Source organism: Microplitis mediator, chromosome 3 (genome assembly GCF_029852145.1).
Source record: "Microplitis mediator isolate UGA2020A chromosome 3, iyMicMedi2.1, whole genome shotgun sequence".
Classification (NCBI taxonomy): domain Eukaryota; kingdom Metazoa; phylum Arthropoda; class Insecta; order Hymenoptera; family Braconidae; genus Microplitis; species Microplitis mediator.
Genome location: NC_079971.1, coordinates 22,839,390 through 22,860,142, shown reverse-complemented (window position 1 = coordinate 22,860,142; position 20,753 = coordinate 22,839,390). Strand labels below are relative to the sequence as shown.

The 20,753-nt window shown below is 34.4% G+C and overlaps 1 protein-coding gene across 10 annotated transcripts in view; it reads left to right on the top strand.

Moving 5' to 3' along the window:
* The window catches only part of LOC130664443 (kinesin-like protein unc-104), a 32,622-nt gene that overhangs the window by 6,527 nt on the left and 5,342 nt on the right, over positions 1-20,753 (top strand). Inside the window, exons 1-14 of one of the 10 annotated variants that reach the window (XM_057464329.1) lie at positions 2,774-3,020; positions 4,306-5,216; positions 6,298-6,595; positions 6,737-6,775; positions 7,711-7,842; positions 8,018-8,464; positions 8,556-8,758; positions 10,626-10,743; positions 10,907-11,058; positions 12,513-12,688; positions 12,909-13,043; positions 15,954-16,210; positions 17,313-17,895; positions 19,145-20,114. In XM_057464329.1, coding sequence (XP_057320312.1) covers positions 4,353-5,216; positions 6,298-6,595; positions 6,737-6,775; positions 7,711-7,842; positions 8,018-8,464; positions 8,556-8,758; positions 10,626-10,743; positions 10,907-11,058; positions 12,513-12,688; positions 12,909-13,043; positions 15,954-16,210; positions 17,313-17,895; positions 19,145-20,114 — 4,374 coding nt within the window. In that variant the 5' untranslated portion in view covers positions 2,774-3,020; positions 4,306-4,352. Of the gene's footprint in view, positions 1-2,773; positions 3,021-4,305; positions 5,217-6,297; positions 6,596-6,736; positions 6,776-7,710; positions 7,843-8,017; positions 8,465-8,555; positions 8,759-10,625; positions 10,744-10,885; positions 11,059-12,512; positions 12,689-12,908; positions 13,044-15,953; positions 16,211-17,312; positions 17,896-19,144; positions 20,130-20,753 lie in introns of those variants that run through there. The other 9 variants (XM_057464324.1, XM_057464327.1, XM_057464326.1 and 6 more) reach the window with 9 other exon arrangements.

Below are 20,753 nucleotides of genomic sequence, written 5' to 3'. Positions count from 1 at the left end.
TTCATTTTTTGTCCCTGGTATTTTGTCTTTTACTGAAAAGCTCTGACCTATATTAAAGGTTTACTGTTTTTTTACGGCGCATAAACATAATTTTTTTTGATTTTAAATTAGTAACGAGGAAAAAATGTCGATACTCGAGCTTTTCGCAAATTTTTATGAGCTTTCGGCGTACGCGACTCGAGGTATCCATGCAAATAATTGCATAGTTCAAGACCCAACAATTTTAAATTTCTGAAAATTTTGTCGATAACAATAATTGAACTGCCGAGCTTGCGGCTTACAGAATTGGCCTTATCAAAAAATAAATCTTTTTGTTAATAAGTAATAATACAAAATATTTTGTTGTGCTTTTCTATTGGATAACAGCTTTCATACTGCGTATAATTTGAGCTTGCGAGAGGCAGGTTGATGTATGAAGTTACGTGGCCATATTACTGTGCTCTGTATGATATTGCTGGTTCGTGTACAGACGATAAATTGTCATAGCACGCCTACCGAGGACGTGCCACTCGAAAGCTCTCTACCACCATCCACTTAGTATCAAGAAAATGTCGTCATAAATATTAAAATCCATAAAATGTATGTACATTACATCATAAAAATGATTAAAATCATTACTCTTTAAACGGAGCTTTCGAGCTTGCACTCCAAAACAAGAACTTAAAGACTTACATGATTATAATCCATGATACAGGCCATAATACTATAGAATCTTCAATTGATGGGCAATTACCCCGAGCTTGCAGCGCCGCAAGCTTCATTGTTTGTAAACAATAAGCTTGGTTATATAAAACTAAAGTGTCTAGGACACTCCGTACTTTTCAAAAGTTTCCTAATTAGTCATTTTACGTATCAAGCTTTCAAGCTTCCAGTTCAGAGCTTGCGAGCTTATTAGTTTCATAATTTAGATTGCATATATTTTATCCTCCTCAACGAACTTGCATATAATTATTTGCCGTTAATTATTTTTTGCATCGCGCAATGCACATAAAAGCTTTTCCGAGCTTAATTATGTCACGTGACTATAAAACTATATTTTGATACCGAGCATAGAGCATATTCTCAATGATTCTTTCTATCATATTTTTTCTCTAGACACAACAATTCAGTACACAAAAGCTTTCCGTATGAGAGCTTTTTTCTATCAATTGAGTAAACCATAAAAGTTCGACTCAATCTATTTGTAATCGAATAAAAAAACGTAAAGGAAGTAACTGATCGAAGTTCAATTAAATTTATGGATCGTAAAACTTGTTAGTTTATAACGGTGAGCTTGTAAAGATGTACATTGCGTGTTCACCTATGTCTACAAAAGCTCATTCCTCTAAATTTCATTGCGTGTTTTTATTCCCTCGATATCGTATGTGCACATACTGGTAGTTAATCCTGTTGATTATTACTGTTCGTAAAATAAAACATCGAGCTTTTCATTATAATCGAATAATAAAGAAAGCTCTGTGTTTCCGGTGGGATTTGAAGATGTAATTAAATTTTAATAAAATTAATCGTGGTTATTCAATACTAATTCGATAACCATAATAACATTAATAAACGCATTAAGTTTACTAACGAGCTTTGATAAAAGCTCTCTCTGTCTCGCGTATCTTGTACAGCTCACCTCTGGCGTCATGTCGACTATGACGCGGCTTAGGTCCTGGTCCATTAAGCCCACTTTGCTTTTACACTATAATCTATTAAACAAGCACTACAAGCTCAGGTCTTTACTTAACCACGAGCTTTCAGCACAACTCATCAATGTAATATTGATATTTTCTTATTCATCACAATTTATATCCTGAATATTTTCAGAGTTTTTTCTTCAGATTGTACCCAAAGGAATAGTAGTTTTCTAGCCGATTGTAAAAGCTCTGACGCAAAAAAGCTTTAGTCGTTCCACAAAATAAATCCCTCGTGACTCAGTTATCCAATTCGATTTTATTATACTCCGACATTCTGTATAATCAGATTTTACATACTAAATTTGGGAGCTTGCAATGATACATTGATTTTTCATTACCAAAAGCTTCCATCAAAGCTTCAAATATTTTATAAGCCATATCTATATAAAATATATGTGACAAGGATATTTTAAACTTGTCACATAAATTTGTTGCATAAATGATCTAATTCAAATTTCTGTAAGAGCTTAAAGCTCTACATCCTTGAATAATCGAAAATTTTAATCGAAAGGTAGATTAAAATAGTCTCAGTATCAATATTTATCAGATGCATATCCTGCGATGAAGCTTTCTCGCAGGTCGCAAGCTCACTAAAAGCTCGCTGGCTCATCTGCATGTTTTCGTTAATATTTTTGCGTCGTATTAAAAAAGTGACAATAGCGGCACAAAAAAATTAATTTTCACAAAAAAGCTCTACAATTTTCTTATTTATTTCATATGTTATATGATGTTTCGTGTATTAGAAAAAAACGTTGTGTAAAGGACAAGGCTAGATCCTAGAGTACTTTGAGTTTTTCTTGTAATATTGATTGTACCAAGACATGGAATTGGCCGGCGCCGCCCGTGGGTTGTATAGGTCGATCGTATTGCTACATGACGTCACACCGTCGCCTCGGCTATTGATTTTTCCATACACAAGTAAACTAAAGTTTCCAATTGGCTGACGGTGTCGTCAGTTTTACATCTACACTTATCACGTGACCCCACCGGATCTTTAACGCGCAAAATCTAACGCCATACTGTGGGTTAACTGTGCATAAGGAATGCAGAACTTGATCAAGTGGCGGCGCTGGTGTCTCTGCAATCGTATGTTAAAATTCATCTAGCCCCATTAGTCGTCTGTCACCAATCGTTGGGTTACCTTGAACACCAAACTAATAAAATTATTTTTAAAAAACAATAATAAAGTTATGGTATCGGGTGTGAGTTCATAATGTCTTACAAAACTAATGCGAATTTGTGCAGTGAGCTTTTTTACTATTTTCACTCATTTTTTTCATGGTGATCGTTTTTTGATCAGTGCTTTAACGGAAGGAAAGACAAAGACGAGCTTTTTAGACGGTAAGTCTATCGCGGACCGCCTCGAGCTTTTTCAAGCTCGCGTTTTTTAGAGACAGGTGATTGATTTTTTTCTTGACAAATTCGACAGTCGAGAACTTTTTGTGGCCGGAGATTTAAAAGCTTTCGAAAGTTTTTTTAGGGGAAGCTTTGTCTCGAAGCTTTTGTTCGGGAAAAAAATTTCTAAAGAATGATTAATTTTTTGAGAGATTCTTTCACCGAGGGGTCGTTGGCGTTCAAGGCTGAATACGCAGGATCTTTTGACTTTAATGAAGTCGTATAAAAAATGTTAATCCTTGAACTCATTTACTCTCCTCATTGTCTCGATATATTGATTTTTTGTATTAACATAATGATAATTAAATTCTCACCTTGAATGCCACGGATATTCAATAGTCTCTCCATGCCTTGGAATTGAATATATTTTACGATATAAATAAAAATTAACTTTTTTGTTGAGCTTTCGATTAAATTCCTCATGGCCAATCCCGCAAGCTCGGTGACTGATAGACATTTTCGATCATCAAAAATCCATTACGAGCGAAGCTTTCGACCGAGCTTGCGATTTCGCGAATATTTGCAAGCTCATTGTGTGTAAGATAAATTTGAATAAATTCCACAGGCTGAGGCGTCAAAACAAGTCAATAACTCGCCGTGCTGCGTCATGTTTTTACGAGCTTTCGAAAGCTCGGAGCTTCCAGACGCCCTCGTCAAATACCAATCTCAATAAATCATGTCAATAATTACATAGATTCCGATTTGGAATTGAAAATTTTAAAATTACAGTTCACTAGAACGAAATGAGCTTTTGCGCCGAGCTTTCGTGGGTCGCTGAAGCCCGCAAGCTCAGTAGTCTATCGATATTTTCGATTACTCCGTGTCTATTACACGACGAGATTTAAATTATTCGATGGCTATTATCGTACTCACGTGGGAGTATTGATGCACAATTTCCATGCGTCAGTAATTCAACTCAATAACACGTCTCTGCGTCATAAGTTCGTTCTCCAAACTTTTTAACTTGTTAATTACTTTTCATCATTCATTCAAAGCCATTCGCTTAAGTATTGATTATCAATAATAATGATACCTGTCTTGATATTAGTATACAAGCTTTTTTAAACGAGCTTGCGTGATACACAACTTCTCGCAAGCTCATTGCTTTATCCCTATATTAGACCATCGCGGATCTATTTAAGCCCGAGCTTGCGACCGATTGACATCGTAAAAGCTCGAAAAGCTCTCAAAAGTTTTAAATCTTTAAAAAATCATTTTTTTCTGATTGCAGAAGCCATTAATAATTACTGAGGATCGACGTAAATTAACATAAACAAAATGTCGTCCGTAAAAGTGGCCGTGAGGGTACGTCCCTTTAATAATCGCGAAATATTACGTGAAGCACAATGTATTATCGAAATGAATGGTAATACAACGACAATAGCAAACCCAAAGGTTCCACCTAACACAAAAGAAGCTATAAAGAGCTTCAATTATGATTATTCTTACCACTCAATGGATCCCAATGACGAAAATTACTCGTCTCAAATAATGGTGTACAAAGACATTGGAGAAGAAATGCTTTTGCATGCATTTGAAGGTTACAATGTATGTATATTTGCTTACGGGCAAACCGGTGCCGGCAAATCGTACACAATGATGGGTAGACAAGAGGAAGGACAAGAGGGTATTATACCTCAGATATGCAAAGATTTGTTTCGTAAAATAGGAAAAAATTCAAGCGATACTTTAAAGCACTCGGTTGAAGTTTCATACATGGAGATTTATTGTGAACGAGTACGTGATTTATTGAACCCCAAGAACAAAGGTAATTTACGGGTACGTGAGCATCCACTTTTGGGACCTTATGTTGAAGATTTATCAAAGTTGGCTGTTATGTCTTATGAAGACATTCACGATTTAATTGACGAGGGTAACAAAGCCCGTACCGTCGCTGCTACAAATATGAATGAAACTTCATCACGTTCACATGCAGTGTTTACGATATTTTTTACCCAACAAAGATACGATCCCACTACGGGATTGGCTACGGAGAAAGTTAGCAAGATTTCGCTGGTCGATTTGGCCGGCAGTGAACGGGCAGACTCTACCGGCGCCAAAGGCACGAGATTGAAGGAGGGCGCTAATATTAATAAAAGTCTCACGACCCTGGGAAAAGTTATAAGCGCACTTGCTGAAATTGTGAGTATTTTTTTTTGTTTTTTATATGATTACAAGAAAAGGTTTTAGTTTATTTATTATAGGAAAATTATGATCGTGAGTTTCGGGTCTGGCGGAATAAAGAATGTCATTATTGAGCTTAAGCTGATAGTGGAAATGAGAAGAACTCGGGGTAGTTTTTTTGAGATCGATGTAGAAAAATTAGTAATTCTGGTAATCGGTCGAGAAAAATAAGGGCGGGTGGGGTAAAATGGGAGACCATTTTTGTACAAAAAATTTTGTTTTGTAAATGTTTATAAGAAGTCTCTAAAAAATTTTGGGGCGAGTCGGTCACCCTAAGTTGGGCGACTACTCTAGAATTTCGACAAAAAAAAACTTTTCGTGGTGACCGAAATTAGACAAAGTAAAATAGTAATGGACGTAAAAAATAGAAAAAATATTTTTTTGAAATTTAAATAAAAGAAATTTTTTTTTTTTAAGTTCAGTTTACCCTCAACTCAGCATTTTTGCTGATTTATAAAACGGCTGATAATAATCGTAAAAAAATTTTTTTTTAATTTTGAAATGTTCGTACTATTTAGGGTGATCAATTTACCCCATTTGTTTTTCTGGCTCCCTGCCTTTATAAATCCGGAATAATTTCTCATGCAAAAATTTCTCAGCAATAACTACTCAAACAAAAATTGATCCAACACAAAAATTTCTCAGGACCTGTGTAAAAAATATTCGTTGCATAAAGATTCCAAAAGAGTTCGATCTGTGGAACTTCTGAACTCGAGGCAGACGAAGACTTCGAGTGGAACAAAAAAATCTTTTTACTTTTGTTAAAATATGGTGTCTCATTTTGCCCCACTCTCTCCTAAATCATGAATTATTAAATAGATAATCAATTCATCAGATTAAAAAATATTTCGTAAAAAAAATGATTATTAATTTTAAATAAATGAACCTTTTCTTCCTGAAATTAACAATCAGATAATTCATATTTTTTTTCCGCAATCTTATGGCATAGGCGGTAAGAAATAATTACAGTTTGACTATTACTAATAATAATAATCCATAAATAAATAAATAAATAAAAATAATGATTGGAAATTTTTAGGCAACAAAAAAGAAGAAAAAGGCGGAATTTATTCCCTACCGTGATTCAGTATTAACGTGGCTCTTACGTGAAAATTTGGGCGGTAATTCAAAAACCGCAATGATTGCCGCAGTAAGTCCTGCAGATATAAATTACGACGAGACACTTTCAACTCTCAGATACGCAGATCGCGCTAAGCAAATAGTCTGCAAAGCTGTGGTCAACGAGGACGCAAATGCGAAACTTATACGCGAGCTCAAAGAAGAAATTCAGAAGCTCAGAGAATTACTTAAACAAGAAGGAATTGATTTCCTGGAAGGTAATCTTTGACTGTTTACTCACTTTTAATTTATTTAAGGACGTTGTGAATATTTTGAAACCCAACTGAAATCAAATTTAAATTTTAAAAAAATTTGGAATCCGGTCTTATAGAAAATTTATTTTTTTGTGCTTAACGTAGGCCCCGATGGTAAAATTTCTTATGAAAAGAAAGAATCTAGTAAGTAATGAAGAAAGAAAAAACAAAAAAATTTTAAAAATATACAGGAATAAAAGAACAAAATATAAAACGGTCACACGCGAAATACAAAAAAACACAAATCTCGCTGCCAAAACACGGCTTGGAATAAAAGCATCACTGATTCGATGTCACGAAAGCTTTGTATTATTTTCACGCGCAAAGCACCCGCTGTAATTTAATTGCAATTTTATTTAATTAAATCCCCGAATATAAATTTTTTTACTCGATAAAAAATTTTAAATCTCTTTTGTTTGAGCTTTTTTCTGCATGCGCGTTTTCCAATAAAATAGACAAAAACAAAAAAAAATAAATTGCTTTAGGTGTAACAGTAGAAATAGTCTCTCGTCAATCGAGATTAAATTTTTTTATTGAGCTTTTTCACGGAGCTTTAGAACATTTTCATCTCGAGCTTTTTTATGAAAAAATTTAAATTTTTTATGGGAACCTCGCAACAAAAAAACACATGCGCTTTTTAAATATTGGAGCTTTCATTGAATGCGAGCTTTCGAAAGCTCGAAAAAAAAACAAAAATTTTGGTAGTAAAATTTTCCTAAACACGCAAACAATCGAAATGCAGATGAGCTTTCAAAAGCTCGGGCTTTTGTTCGTCGTCCTGGCGATAATAAGCTCGAGGTTTCCATAACAATTGAACTTTTCAACAAGACAGCTTATAAAAAATGTAAAGCTCGCTCAGAAATTCCGAGCTTTCATCACGACTGTTATGCAACGTCCGGTCAGTAACACGAGCTTTCTAACACATGCAGAGCTTTGTAATAATAATGTATTTCAAGAGAAAGCTTAAAGCTTTTGACACCGGCACTAAAAATTAAACAGACTAAAATTATATTTATTTAACATTTGATACCGAGCTTTTAGAAATAATCCATATCCTAATTTTTAAATTAAATTTTTAGGAGACGAGGGCGCGATAATAAAACCTTCGAAACGTGAAGAAGATCTTAAAGAAGTAAGACAACGACTTCCTTCACACCAGACTGCTGAGGAAGCCGTCGATCAGCTGCAAGCTTCCGAAAAGTTGATTGCGGGTAAAATATTTTTTAGTTACTAAATTATTTTTAAATTTTTTTACACAGAAAAAAAATTTTCTTGGAGCGGGAAAAAATTTCCTCGAGCCCAGAAAAATTTTTTTCCGACCCAACAAAATTTTTTCTACTTCTAAGAAAATTTATTCGGTTTGAATTTTGCATTATAAATTTTTAGAACTTAACGAAACATGGGAGGAAAAGTTAAAGAGAACTGAATCAATACGTTTACAACGAGAAGCGGTATTCGCTGAAATGGGAGTCGCTGTTAAAGAAGATGGCGTTACTGTTGGTGTATTTTCTCCCAAGAAAACACCTCACCTTGTTAATCTTAATGAAGATCCGCTCATGTCCGAATGCTTAATTTATTATATTAAAGTTGGATACACGCGAGTTGGTTCCGCAGAGGCCAACATACCCCAGGATATTCAGCTTTGCGGGCCTCATATTTTAAGCGAGCACTGTATTTTTGAAAACCACGAGGGGATTATCACATTAATACCAACTGCCGGTGCTTTAATTTATGTTAATGGCCGCGAAGTTACTGAGCCAATTATCTTGAAAACGGGATCCCGTGTTATCCTAGGTCGCAACCACGTCTTCAGATTTAATCATCCTGACCAAGGTTCTTTTAATGAATACCCGCATATATTTTATACTTACTTCATTTAATAGTTTACAATTTATTTATTTATTTAAATGATTTTTTACAACAGTGAGAGTGAGGCGCGAAAAAAATTCACCCGCAGAAACACCAGGAAATGTCGAGACAGTAGACTGGAATTTTGCACAAATAGAATTACTCGAAAAACAAGGAATTGATTTGAAAGTTGAAATGGAAAAACGTTTGCTGGTACTCGAGGAACAGTTTCGTAAAGAAAAAGAAACAGCTGACCAATTGTTTGAAGAGGAGCGCAAGGTAAAATTTCTGTTATAACCTAGAATTCTATTAACAAAATTTTTATCACGAGTTTCTGCTCACGACTTTGATCATTAATTTTTTTTTAACGACTCATACATGGACTTACACAAGATGATGTACGGAAGACAATCTTCACAGTAAAAAATATTGTGTATCTGTGTTAAAAACGGTCCGTGTTAAATTTTTTGTGTTGATTATTTTGTGTCAAATCAACACAATTCTTTGTGTTACTTTAAAATTTTCAATCGATCTCCTATTAAACACTTTAAAAGTGTTACCTAGTACAAAAATCGATATTATTAACATTTATTAAGTCTTACTTTAATATCAACACAAAAAAAGTGTTGAAACGACAGTTGAATTGTGTTAAAAAAAATGCCTTCCTTCAATTCACGCGGGAAGCGCCATTAAGCATCAGTTTTGCTTGGTTAGTTATTATTTTTGTGACATTGATTTTATTTATTTTCAATTGGACATAAAAAAATTAAGTTGACAAAGTTCATGATTCGCATAGTTTAAAAAAAAAAAATATTTAAAAAATTGCATCTGTAGCTTTTTTACTTTTCTACATGCGCATATTTTTATTTTTTTTTTTCATAATTGATTTGTTGATAAAAAAATTAAAAAATTGTTAACTGTCTGCTAACTTTAGGATCATGTTTATTATCACAAAATAGTTAAATGTTAAATAATAATTGTTGACACTTTTGATAACCTAAAAATAATCCATGGTACAATTATAAAAGTTAACATTTTTTTTGTGTCACCATTAACATTTAAAAAGTGTTGAAGTTACTTCTTATATTACTCGAATTTTGTGTTGAAATTTTAACACAAATTTTGCGTTGAAATTCAACACAAATAGTCTGTGTTGAAAAATAACACAAATATTGAGTGGACCGTTTCTAACACACAAATTGTGTTGATTTTAACACAATATTTTTTACTGTGTTGTGTTAATTTTGAAAGTGTCTTGCAGAAAACCCTGAGATGACCCAGGTCATTTTTTACCGTCGTCATGGTCAGCGGACTGGTCATAAAATGACGGACCGTTACAATTATGACCTCTTACAAACGCCTTTATAACTCTTATACAAATTCAAATTTTTAACCCGCCATTTTTTAAAAATACTAGAAGATAAGAATACGGAGGGAAAAATAAATTTTTCAATTATTTAAAATAAAAATTGCGTCCAATCATCTAGTGCGTTGTGACGAAAAATTTTTTGACGGTTCGAAGCGACGGATTCTGACCGAAAAATTTCTGACGGCCATTTCGCATTTGAACGGAATCGCCATTGAAGATCGTCGGTTACAAGACCGTCAGCGGATCGTCTTGTGACGGAACTCAATGACGGTCATTCCGCATCACTACACGACCCGTTGATAAAATCACTTACGCATTTCTTTAGCAAAACTCGCGCAGAAATTTATTAAAAATGCCTCAGTACTACGATATATATGAAGAGTTTTTTAAAAAAATCTGGCGCAAGCCATGCGTGAGTTCTATTAAATTTCTGGCGCAAGTTTTGCTCAAGAAATGTGTAAGTAATTTTATCATCACGTGTTAGTTCGTCTGAAGAAATCTTTAGATACATAACACAGTTTTTTTGTAAGTTTTGTACAAGACTAAATTTAAAACTTTTCACTCATGTCTGCACTGAATTTCAAAGTCACATAAAGACGGAGACAACTGGTGACCGGTTTGCGCAAGACTTAAATGAAATTATTATCAGAAAACTTTAGAATTTGGTTATGTCGGAAATTGATGAATTATTTAACTTATAAAAATTTTCTAGACATTCCATTCTATAAATTCAGTCGCGTTTGAATTCAAGTATTCAGAATTTTTTATCTTTTTCAGAAATTCGAAGCACGGATCGATGCGTTACAGAAACAAGTGGAAGAACAAAGCATGACAATGTCAATGTACAGCAGCTACACACCCGAGGACTTTAATAATATTGAAGAAGATATTTTCGGTAGGTACTTTACTGAATTAACAAAAATAATATTCACTTATCCGCTTACTAATCCGCAAAGTTTAACCAAACAAACAAACAATGAAAGAATAAAGTTTATGCTTGGCTACAATATTTTCCCGATTATGAATTGTCATTTCAGTCAACCCATTGTTTGACGCAGAGAGCAATTGGAACGAGCGTGAATTCCAACTTGCTGGTTGGGCCTTTCGTAAATGGAAGTATCATCAATTCACAAGCTTACGCGATGATTTATGGGGCAATGCAATATTTCTCAAAGAAGCTAACGCTATTTCTGTCGAGCTTAAGAAGAAGGTAAGCATTCACTTAAAAGTTTTTAACTTTCTGCTATAAAAATTGAAATTTTCGGAAGTTATTTCTTTCGATCCGATTTTCGAAAATTGAGTTTCCATTGGATCTCAATGTTTTGAGGACCTACCCCCATGAAAAAAATTTATAAAAAAAATATTTGTTAAAATATAAAAAATATATATTTTTCATATAAAAAAAATATATTAAAAATACATAAAAAATATATAAAATATGTATAAAAAATATATTTTAAATAGCTAACTTTTGGCCGATTTTCGTATGTATTTTATATATTTTAAATATATTAAAAATATATCTTAGAATGTATAAAAATATACAAAAAATATATTTTTAAGTTAATCACCAACCTAGAAAATGAAATATAAAAAATTTATATAAAAAATATATTTTTTATATAATTTTTTTATATTTTTTTTTACCTAGGTTTTTGGTTGAATTAAAAATATATTTTTTATATAAATTTTTTATATTTCATTTTTTATGTTGGTGATTAACTTAAAAATATATTACTAATATATTTTTTTTATATTACCATACCTATATTTCTTTTATATTTTAAATATAAAAAAAATATATTTTTTGTATATTTTTACACATGTATTTTTTTATATTCTAAGATATATTTTTAATATATTTAAAATATATAAAACATATACGAAAATCGGCCAAAAGTTAGCTATTTAAAATATATTTTTTGTACATATTTTATACATATTAATATATTTCTTATGTATTTTTAATATATTTTTTTTATATGAAAAATATATTTTTCTAAATTTTTTTCATGGGGATAGCAAACTATTCTGAGTATTTCCGGGTGGACATCCGCGCGTGTGGGTGTGGAAACTAATTTTTGTCGTACGAGATCTTTGGAACGAATCAACTGATTTGAATAAACTTGGCGGCAATCGAAAGGGCTCATCAAGACTTAGATCTGGATAGATTTTAAAGTCAACCGGTCGCGTAGTTTACGAGTTATACGAAATATAAAAATTAAAAAAAAAACTTTTTGAGGATTTTTTCGTATATCTCGTAAACATTAATACGGCAAAAATATAAATATTATTTTACATATTGTGCAATATATCACATTATAATATTCATATATTTTAAAGTATATTTTTTAAAAATAATTTTAAACTCAAATTTTAGTACAGAAATTGCAGGGTTAATTTTTTCGGGTCATAAATTAGTTCCATAGAAAACGTATTTTTATAAATTCGCGATAGAAAATTTGAAATTTTGCTTTATAATTTATATTACAACATATATATTTGTAAAGTTATATCGCAATCTCTAAAAGTTTATAAACGTGAGCTTGCATCTTAAACGTCTCAATGTAAACTTACCCGTTAGCATAAAGTGGGCGCCACTTAAACTTCGCCATTAACCAACAGTCACTTAACAAAGAAATTTTTTTTTTTATCTTTTATTAGGTTCAATTTCAATTTACTCTACTAACAGACACTCTCTACTCGCCTCTACCTCCCGATTTGCTGCCAACGGACGACGAAGAAGACGAAGAACGTCCATTCCCCCGAACAATTGTCGCCGTCGAAGTTCAAGACACCAAAAATGGCGCGACTCATTACTGGACTCTGGATAAACTTCGGTAAGAACTTATTCTTAAATTTAAAACGGTGTTAGCTGAGCAATGATGATGTGACTGATCAAAAAATCATAGATTTTAAAATCTCAAAGGCAAAAGATAAGACTAGGGTCTTCTCACTGGTGAGAATTATTATTAAATTGAAGCTGTTTTATTTAGAATTAAAGCTTTAATTAAAAATATACACAAATATATACATAAATATATGTAATATAAATTGTAGACAGCGCTTGGAATTGATGCGTCACGTGTACAATGAAGATGTAGGCATAGACCTGTTTCCCGACACTCTACCAGCGGAGGATGATATATTCCATTTGTATACGAGGTTCTCGCTCGCAAATCTTTTGCCTTCGAGGTTGGTTTTCGGTTCGCGTTTTCCCCATTTATAAAAATAATAATTATCAAATTATAAATATATATCATCCAAGCTTATAAACATATATATACATATCTATATATATTATCAAAGCTTAATGTCTTGTCGTGCACGGCTTGCACATGTCCTTAACAATGTTTTTTATAAAATGTATGTCTAATTTTTATATTTAATGTAATAGATAGAGAACCGCTGGCTGTGAAATAATAAATCGATTCGGTCATTTTTATTTATTGTTCACTCGGTCGATTAATTAGTTTTTCAATCAATTTTATCTTACATAAATCGGAAATTATGTAATGTTATATTATCAGTATTTAATATTATCTTTATATTTATTGCACAACTCAATTGCGAAGCAGTGAGATGTGTTCTGCTAACGCTTACTCGGTCCCAGCTGATTCACTTACGTAAAAATCATATTTACACATTCAAAATTTTAAATAGTATATTACACACTGAGGGAAGTAAAGTAAGAAATGTCTCAGATCACATGTAATTGTTGGCCGAGGCGAAGCCGAGGTCAACAAACATGTGATCTGAGGCTTTCTTATTTACTTCCCGAGGAGTGTATGCTATTTTTCTCCTCGACGGAGGCGGAAAGCGGCAACTTCGTTTTGCACAGCGGGACGAAAGTTGACGCTTTCCGCCCGTCGAGGAGAAAAGATAATTTAGTAATGAGTGAAACGAACACAATTTTAAGTCACTTTTTTTAAATACTTGTGATGTCCGTCAGTACCCTAGTAACACGTGTTTGAACAAAATGCTGGAGTAAGTTCTTGAGCAAGACCCCTAAGTTCCCCTAGATGGCAAATTGACGTCTTGATGATTTCTGAATGAGTTCCTATTTATGATTTGGACGTCTCATTTAACATCTTAAAGAAGTCTAAGAAGTTCTCAAGATGTCGATTGAGCCACCTAGCGAACTCAGTAAGACGTCTTTAAAAAGAGTTCTCAAAGAGTTCGTTTTTCTGACTTCGCAAATAAGACTACAGTATAAACTTACCATGACGTCTTAAGGAACCCTCGCAAATTTGAATCACGGTGGAAACACCGTGGATCTACCGTGGTTACACAGTGGGTTTGTTCCATTTCACCACCGGGTATACACAGTGTATCCACTGTGATTACGCGGTGTATCCACCGTGATTCCACAGTGGCTTTGTGCTATTTCACCACCGTGGTTCCACGGTGTATCCACCGCGTAATCACAGTGGTAAAATGGAACAAACCCACCGTATTTCCACCGTGATTCAAATCTGCGAGGGAACTCCTAATTTTGACTTCATAAAGAAGTTAAAAAAAAAGAATACATTTAGGGGTCACAAAACTGATGTCTTATTTATGGAGTCTTCAAGAACTTTAATTAAGAGTTTTTAAAAATGACACCTTTAAGAAGTCATAAGAATTCTTGAGGATGCCTTCAAAAAGTCGTAAAGCAGTCATTCCGACTTGAATGCTGACTGGGCTAGCTGCTAGTGTCTTTTTCTACGTATGTGTCTTTCGCAAGATCGTGTATCAAGAAATCTATGTCAAGATTTATGTATGTCTTGCTCATGGTACACGGAAAGATTAGGACCCGACTGGTTACTGTTCTGCACCCGACTTAGTCAGGTTCCGCACAGTAATGAGTGTGAAGTTGCACTAAAGCTTCGCATTTTCTTCCAACACCGTACTAAGTCGGGTGCAGAACAGTAACCAGTCGGGTTCTAATCTTTCTGTGTATTGTACGCAAGAATATTGAAGATATCTTGAACACGTGCAATGAAAAAATTCTGACGCATTTCTTGCACCAGTAACACAGCAGGTACTTACGCGTGGCTTACTCAAGATCTGCTCAAGGCTGAAGGTCAATTTTGAGCCTTGAGCAGATCTTGAGCAAGTCATGCGCAACTATTTTCCTCCAGAATTAAGTTATAATCTGGCACGAATGTCTTGTGAAAGGTTTGCAGTAGACTTGCAATTCAAATCTGGTCACAAACATCTGCAGCAAGACACATACGTAAAAAAAGATACTCGCATCTATCGATCTTGAGAGCAGACTTGCTCAAGAATTGAAAAGATCGTTATATGGGTACGTACGGATGTTGGTAAACACAATAACTTAAAAAATACACAACCGATTGATCTATTTCTTTTCTTATTACATCGGAATTATTAAATAGAAGGACTTTTTTGAAAACCACTATCTGAATCCTTTTGGTTTAATTGTAGTTAATAAAATTTAAAAACTGGTATTTCATGAAAAAATTTAGCTGCCATTTTGTTTATCATTATTAAATCAGGAACGCCATCTATTGATCACTATTTGAATGTTGAAAAAAAATTCCAAAAAATATTGCCGTAGAAAAAAAAGCATTTAAATATTCGGACGAAAAGATTTCAAGAGATTTTCAAATAAAAAAGTTTATAAAGTTTTAAATTGATAACGAGGAATATGAAAACATATTTTTTATTCACATCTTCCATTCTTATCAGTCCAGAAATTTTTTCCACTTGTCCCTATTTTAGCCCTGCATAGTAATGAATAAATGCGACAATAGATGGAACATATATGCGCATATATGTGCGCAAAAAACAAATATGCTGAATAATATACATGTTTACACAAATGTCGACATATATATCAACATAAACGATCTTGTGTGTAAATATATTTATGCGCAATGAATATATCATATATATGTTACATAGATTTTTTTCAAATATATACACAGTCAAAAATAATTACGATTCTACTATAAGATATCATTAAAAATTAATAATATATGATTAGTAATAAATAATTAGTCGAAAATCTACAGTCGATTAAAATTATTTCAAAAGTTAGCGGTTCTCTTTATTAAAAACCATGTCCACTAATAAATAATTAACGTACTTCTGGTATAGACAACGTCTCGAACTGATGCGCGAAATGTATCACAATGAGGCCGAACTATCGCCAACATCACCGGATTACAATATCGAGAGTATAACCGGCGGTGATCCATTTTACGACCGATTTCCCTGGTTCCGCATGGTCGGACGCTCATTTATTTACTTGAGCAATCTGATGTATCCGGTACCGCTGATACACAAGGTGGCCATTGTCAACGAAAAAGGGGACGTCAAAGGTTATCTGCGTGTTGCTGTTCAAGCTGTTATTGGTACGTATTGCTGACCCCAAACTTCGCTTATTTCTAAAATTATGAATTTCGTGTAAAAGAGATGCCGCAATTTTTATTTATTTTTATGCAAAACATTTTGTAAACTAAATTTTGATATTTAAACTCTTCTGAAATCGTTGAACACAAAATGGTCAGCAGAAGAATTTTATTATCACGTGGGACAAAATGGTTCTTGGTAACCCGTTCAGTTTTACGGCGGATTGAGGAAATTAGGGCGAAAGAATCTAAATTACAACTAGCGGGTCAAACTTTGTATCCTTACGGTTGAAAAATAGCCTCGATGGCTTGTCGTCTTTACAAATTCATATAAATAATTAATTTAAAATTCAAAATAATAATATTATTTATTCATTGCCGTAAGATGGACGGCGGCGACTTGAAGGTCTAACTAAAGTACAAACTTTAAATAATTTATGTTGGTAATTCGTCAGTAGTTTTATCACTTGGGAAATATTATTACGACTCGAAAGGATGTGAGTAGATGCATAGGGATAAGTTACTATCCGCCTTGGGTTGTTACCGAGTTAATGCAGCCAAGTTCACTACATTGTTGTGGCTCCGATCGTATTAATAGAAAGATAGTCTGAGGCAGAGTACGTCAAGGCGGCCTCACTGATGAGTCCGCTGGCGTACTCGGGACTAAACTATCACCTATGGCACTTTATACATATGACTTAAGTATTGATGGTTGACTTGAGAATCAATTAATCCATTGACGTTCTATGTCACATTGTGCATCTTGACAATTTAAAACTTTTTAATCGGATAATAATTAAAGAAAATCTATATAAAAATATCAACTAAACGCATTAACTCAGATGTTAAATCATTTTTACGTCTTACACCCCGCAGTTTGTTATCTTGTAATCAAAAAAGTATCGTCAATCCGCGGTTACATACTCGCTGACAAAATTTATCCAGCGATATGTACAATACTGGATAGTTGCTTATCAGAAATAAGTGGAACCCCAAATTCATATGCAATGCGAATACTTAAATAAAAATATGCGGCAACTCATTTTTTTGTTGAATAACCCCATTTGTTTGGGAAGATATTTTGGTTGACCAATCCTTGTTCTAGAAGCGGAAAACAGTGAATACTCAAGCGGGGTACGTCAATCAGCTCGTATATCATTCGACGATGACTTATTTGGCAGCAACAACCAGCGCCATGGCAAGCGTGCAGCGTTGACTTCAAATATGGAGAAGAGCCAGCAGATGATAATGCCGGAGGAACGTGTGGTAGAGGGTCAGACTGACGGAAAAGAGCATATTAAAGATGAAGAAGAAGTCTGCGATGGGGACAGTGGACGCGGTGACAGTTCCGTCGCCAGCGATATGAAGGAAGAGGAACTCCCGGATCACCTTCAACCTGGGGTTGAATTCACTTTCCGCGTTACTGTTCTCCAGGCGATGGGCATCTCTACTGAGTACGCAGATATATTCTGTCAGTTCAACTTCCTACATCGTCATGACGAGGCTTTCTCAACGGAGCCGGTTAAGAATACCGGCAAGGGAAACCCGCCTGGTTTTTATCATGTACAAAATATTACTGTCACTGTCACCAAATCATTTTTGGATTATTTGAAGACTCAGCCAATTGTTTTTGAAGTTTTCGGACACTATCAGCAGCACCCGTTACACAAAGACGCTAAATTAGACTAGTAAGTTATTTTTTTTCTTAGTTACTTTAAGGGGAACCACTAGTGTGACCGCCTAAAAAAAGGTGATTTTTGGGAATTTTTCTAAAGAAAACTACTACATAGTATGTTTTAATAATTTATGGATATATTTTTGGATATATAATAAATATATGATAAAATTTTTGGCCCAAAAAATTGAAAATTCAGCGAATTATTCGCAATCTCCCAAGGCTAAAAAAAACAGTCTCCCTACTGCTACTACTGCAGTGATAGCGAACTTCGCATTGCAGGAAAAAACCATAAATTTTATTAAACTAGAAGGTATTGTCCCTACTATGACCCTCGATCGAAAAAAATTGAAATTTAACAAAATGGCGGAGTTTTTTAAAAAAAGTTTCAATTTTCGCGCGAAAATTTGAAGATTTTTTGCCTGCCAAAATTACATTTGTTATTCGATCGGAAAACTGGAGGTTCGTGATATGGAGAAACATAACAAAGAAGCTGTAAAAAGAATCAAATCGATCCTTTGATTTGTCTTCGAGTTATAACTGCAGCAAATTTTAAAAATGTAGTTTCGAAAACCGATGAGCTGCTCTTCAGATGGCTGTACCTCAAAAGCTATAGCCCTGGTGGATCCGATTTACGGTCAATTACCGTAATTTGCCGTAAAATCCGGCATTTCTACGACAAATTTCCCGCAGTTTAGTCAATTTACGGTAAGTTACAGTAACACTCGGCGAATTACGGTAAAATACGTCACTTTATCGTAATTTGCGGCAATTTTTTACCGTAAGCACCGTATGCATTTTTATTTTTATAGTTTTTACAGTGCAGTACTTTACTTTACGGTAAAATACCGCTAGCCTTTCCCAATATTACGGTAAAAATACCATACTTTTGTCGTAAAATACTGCAATTCCTCCTTAATATGCCATAAGTTTACCGCAAAGTGTCACATTTACCGTAAAATCCCGTATTTTGTTGTAAAATCCCGTAATTTACCGTAAAACGCCGTAATTCTTCCGAATATCATTAAATTACCGTAAATTGCGTAATGACTGTAATTCAGATCTGCCAGGGAGACTATCGAAATATGCAAAAAAAAAACGCTTTTCCAAAATTTCACACTAGTGGCGCCCCTTAAGGCTGCAGCAAATGACAGTAGATCGCAGTCAGACGCCATTTTGTCTTAACTTTTTCTCACAAACATTTTTTCTTAATTGTAAAATATTTACGTTCGTTTCAGTTTAATAAATTTTGAAATTTCCAGCGTTCGACAGCCACCAAAACGAATGTTACCACCTTCAATACCAATAAGCCAACCGGTAAGATCCCCAAAATTCGGTTCGGTATTGCCATCTCCCAGTACATCCCACATTCACGCAAAGTATGACGTTCTCGTGTGGTTCGAAATATGCGAACTGGCGCCCAACGGCGAGTACGTGCCCCTTGTAGTAGACCACAGTGACGATTTACCCTGCCGCGGTGTGTTCCTTCTGCACCAAGGAATACAGCGACGCATTCGTATCACAATTGTTCATGAACACGCCCAGGAATTGCGCTGGAAAGACGTTCGCGAATTGGTCGTCGGGCGCATACGTAACACACCCGAACCCGAAGAAGAAGATAACGACTCATCAGTATTATCGCTCGGACTATTCCCGGGCGAGTATTTAGAAATACCTGGAGATGATCGATGCATGTTCCGTTTTGAAGCCGCCTGGGACAGTTCCCTTCACAATTCAAACCTTCTTAACCGCGTGACATCTTACGGCGAGCAAATATTCATGACTATTTCTGCGTATTTGGAACTTGAAAACTGCGGAAGACCGGCTATCATTACCAAAGATCTGAGCATGATTATTTACGGCAGAGATGCGCGGGTCGGACCGCGGTCACTAAAACATCTCTTTAGCGGTAGCTATCGTAACCAGGAGGCCAATCGTTTGAGCGGCGTCTACGAACTGGTCTTACGGCGGTCATCCGAAGCTGGCGTACAGCGACGCCAGCGGCGGGTTCTTGACACCAGTTCGACTTACGTCCGCGGAGAAGAAAATCTTCACGGATGGCGGCCACGCGGCGACAGTTTGATCTTCGATCACCAATGGGAGTTGGAAAAACTAACCCGTCTGGAGGAGGTGGAGAAAATTCGGCATACTCTCCTGCTGAGGGAGAAACTGGGCATCGACAAGATGCCGATTTGTAATAAGACTCAGTGTGACTTCACTAAGAGCGAGAAGGTATGGAATAGTTTGGTAGGTTTTTAAATGCACTAATTTGCGATCATGGATCTGCTTATTTTTTTTTTTATTTATTTGCATTTAGTAAGAGGGTAAAATGAGCCAGTAAATTTTAAAATATTTTTAGTTAAATTTGGTTAATTGTGAAGTAAATGTGGGTATTACGGTACCAATTATTGCTTTTAGGTTACGGTAACTTCTAGGGCGCACATTATTTTGGTCATTTTTGAATTTCATTCGTTCCGCTCTAAAAATATGTTCATAATTTGGGAAAAAAAATCTATATGAGTTCTAGTATTTTGTAGTTTGTTGCCGAATCAAACCGTAAATTCATTATTTTATACACAGAAAAACAGAATTTCTTGGCGCGAAAAATTTTCAATCGCTCCGAGGAATTTTTTAAATTACGAATTGAAAGCAAAAATATTCACGGGGGAGTAAAAACTTTTTTTGGGGCGAAAATAAATTTCTTGCGGCAAGAAAATTTTGATAATGAAAAAAGTTTTTGAAATTTTTGAGCGACTTTGGAAAATTTTTTCATTACAATGATTTTTGAAAAAAATTGTACTGCAGTCATATTCATATTTACTTTTATATGTGAATTTTTTTGGCTTTTGTCAGGCAGAATTTTCAAATATT